Source organism: Cebus imitator, unplaced genomic scaffold (assembly GCF_001604975.1).
Source record: "Cebus imitator isolate Cc_AM_T3 unplaced genomic scaffold, Cebus_imitator-1.0 Scaffold444, whole genome shotgun sequence".
NCBI lineage: Eukaryota > Metazoa > Chordata > Mammalia > Primates > Cebidae > Cebus > Cebus imitator.
In genome coordinates, this window is record NW_016107759.1 from 824,610 (window position 1) to 827,524 (window position 2,915).

A 2,915-nucleotide genomic window follows, 5' to 3' on the forward strand; every position below is an offset into this window, starting at 1 on the left:
GCTTGGGCGTGAGGGGATTCCCTCCCTACCCAGCTGCGCAGAAGCCCTCGGAGGCCTGGGGGGGCTGGGCTCCCCCTTTCCCACTGCCCTTTGGAGAACCACGTGGGCACTGGCCGGAGACCTGAAGGGGCCGTCCTCTTCGCCGTGGGTGCCACCAGTGCCACGCTCTCCTGTCTCTGCCTGGCTGGCCACTCCCACCTGCTGCGACTCGGACAGACGGCTGTGCACGGACCCACTGTGCCTCCTGCCCTGGGATCTGTAAGTAACAGCCTTGGAGCTTTTCCTGCTGTGGTGTGGGTGGAATCCTCGCCTGGAGGATTCCTCATCTGGAGAACCGGGGCTGCCCCAGGCCAGGCTATCTGCATGGAGCGATGGTCAGGCTTCAGAGGGACCCGATTTTACCCTGCAGGGCGCTCTCAGAATCCTTGGTTTGGAAGCCGCTCCCCCAAGGCCCCAGCCCCCTTGCAGGTGTGAAGGACTCGGATTCCAGAGCCCCCAGAGGCCCCACAGAGCAGGAAGGGCCAGGCTCCAGGGGAGCCCCCACCCCAGGTACTGAGGTCCTTGGGTCACCTGGGGCTGGGCTGGGGTGTGCCCAGGTCTCTTGTGATCTGATGGGCACATTTCCTGCCTGGCCTCATGCACCCCAAGGGCTGAGGGTCCCACCCCACTGCTCATTTTCTGGCTGGGGGAGTCTGGTTTTCTTTCACCTTGTCAAGGTGTTCATCCTCAGGGCCTCCCCACTTCCTCTGGGACCTGTGGGGAATAGAGGCTTGGGGACCCTGTGGCTCCCCATGACATTCCCCAGTGGCTGGGCTGACCAGGCAGGCTCTGCCCATGGATAGAGCAGCTGAGCGTGAGCATGTTACCCCATTTCTGAGCTGTGGGTGGACCCACAGGCCCGGGCCAGGGTTTTTGGGAGGCAGCTCTAATTTTCCCCAGCCACGCTGGCCTCCCTGAAAGGGGTGAGTGTCGAAGCTGGTTCCCTCTCCTGTGGGCCCCACCGGTACCCCAGGAGGACAGTTCTTGTCCAGGGAGGGTCTCCCTAGCCCCTTCCCTGCCCCACACTGGCCCACAGACCCCACCCTAGAGAGGACAAGGGATCCCCAGGCTGATCACATGCCCAGCCCCCCTCACCCGGGCTGCACCTCAGAGAGGCTGGGAGGGGGGCCCCACTGCTGGCAGGTGGGAAGGTGTGGTGTCCTCTGTCCCCACAGTGCCCCTCCTGCCTCAAGGGTGGTGTTTGCCTAGCAGGGCTCTGGGCATTCACAAAGCCCAGGCACCTGAAGCCGAGGGCAGGGGAGAGGGGAAGGAGGGGAGGGAGGGAAGGGAGCCTCGTCCAGGCAAGGGCGTCACTGAGTACAACCCATACCTGCGATTTCCTCTTCATGAGTGAGGAGGCTGATGCCAGCCTCTGGCTGCTTGCTCTAATCTCTCCCCACACTGCTCTGCCCTTCTGGGAGAGGGGATGGGTGTCAACTGAGGCCTGGGCTGTCTGGGCTGGGGACCAGGCTCTTAGACCCAGCCCTCTCCCAGGCAGGAGGAGCCAGTCAGGGCGGGGGCAGAGGGCTCTGCGGCTGGAGGGCAGGGCCAGGGCTTGGACACAAACTGCAGGTGCCATGGAGGTTTGCCCTGGGAGCCCCTGCTGGGCCCACGTGGCCCCAGGCTGGCCTGGGACAGAGGCATGGGGTGGGGACAGGCGGTGGGTGTCCCGTCCTGAGCCACTGCCTTCCACAGACACAGTCCATGGCCTTGCCAACGGCTCGACCCCTGTGGAGGTCCTGCGGGAGCCCTGCCCTTGGCAGCCTGCTGCTCCTGCTCCTCAGCCTCGGTGGGTATTCGGCGGCGCTGCTGGTGAACCGGGGGCCCTCGGCAAGGCTTGTCTGCCCCACCTTCTCCCTGAGGTGGGCAGGTGTCCTGAGTCCCAGCAGCTGTCTCTCCCCCGGTGGGGCTCAGGCCGCAGTGGGGATGTCGGGATGGACATCTGACCGGACAGCAGGCGGGTCCCAGGGGAGATGTGGAAGGCCGGGCTCCTGTGCCTGGGGACTGAAGTCCAGGGGCCTGAGCAGCTGGCCTCCACTGCTTTGGGGCATGCACAGGGCTGGCTCTGGGAGTGGCCAGGCTCTGCCTCCTTCCTCCCTTGGGTCGGGCACACCCCAGAGGCCTAGGCCCCCCTCCAAACTGTCCCCACTGCTCCTTCAGGATGGGTGCAGTGCTCGAAGGCTTGGGCCGGAGAGACAGGGCGGGTAAGATCACCTCTGGGGACATGGGACGGTCTTCAGGTTCCGGGGGGGTGCCTTGTGGTGTTCTGTCACCTCTGGGGACACAGGGAGGGTCTCAGGTCCCGGGGGGTGCCTTGCTGTGTTCTGTCACCTCTGGGGACACAGGGAGGGTCTCAGGTCCCGGGGGGTGCCTTGCTGTGTTCTGTCTGTCATGCATACGGGAACTAGTATCCACGGTGCCTGCCCATCTCAGAGGTCCCAACTTGCAAAGGGGCGCCTGGACCTGCACATGACTGGCCTGGGAGCAGCCCGGCCCGGGGAGTAGCAGAGCCCACATTGCAGCTGGGCGGAGGAAGTAGCTGGATCAGAAGTAGCCAATAGCCAAGCCCATGGGTCCGAGACACGCTGGGCCTGGGAAGTAGCTAAATTTAGGGAGTGCCTGGGACCAGGAGTGCGGGAGCCTGGGAACGTCTGCTCCAGGGAGCTGGGCGGAGCCACAGTCAGCAGGCCCTGTGCCCCCAGGAGGCTGCACCCCCGGACCGAGTCCTGGCCAACACGCCTAACATTGCCAGGTGGGTCTGGGGTCCTCACAGCCCTGGAGGACGAGGCTCAAGGGGCCCTGGGGACTGAGGGTGGGCTGGGTGCCCTGCCCCCCGTCTCCTGCCTCCCAGCATCCCCTCTCCCCACAGCATCCCC

The 2,915-nt window shown here is 65.2% G+C and overlaps 1 protein-coding gene across 1 annotated transcript in view; it reads left to right on the forward strand.

Moving 5' to 3' along the window:
- Positions 1–2,915, forward strand: part of MSLN (mesothelin) — a 10,238-nt gene continuing 7,323 nt past the window's right edge. The window contains exons 1-4 of the mRNA XM_017510806.2: positions 1–258; positions 1,735–1,828; positions 2,200–2,243; positions 2,742–2,848. Coding sequence (XP_017366295.1) covers positions 1,744–1,828; positions 2,200–2,243; positions 2,742–2,848 — 236 coding nt within the window. The 5' untranslated portion in view covers positions 1–258; positions 1,735–1,743. The remainder of the gene's footprint in view (positions 259–1,734; positions 1,829–2,199; positions 2,244–2,741; positions 2,849–2,915) is intronic.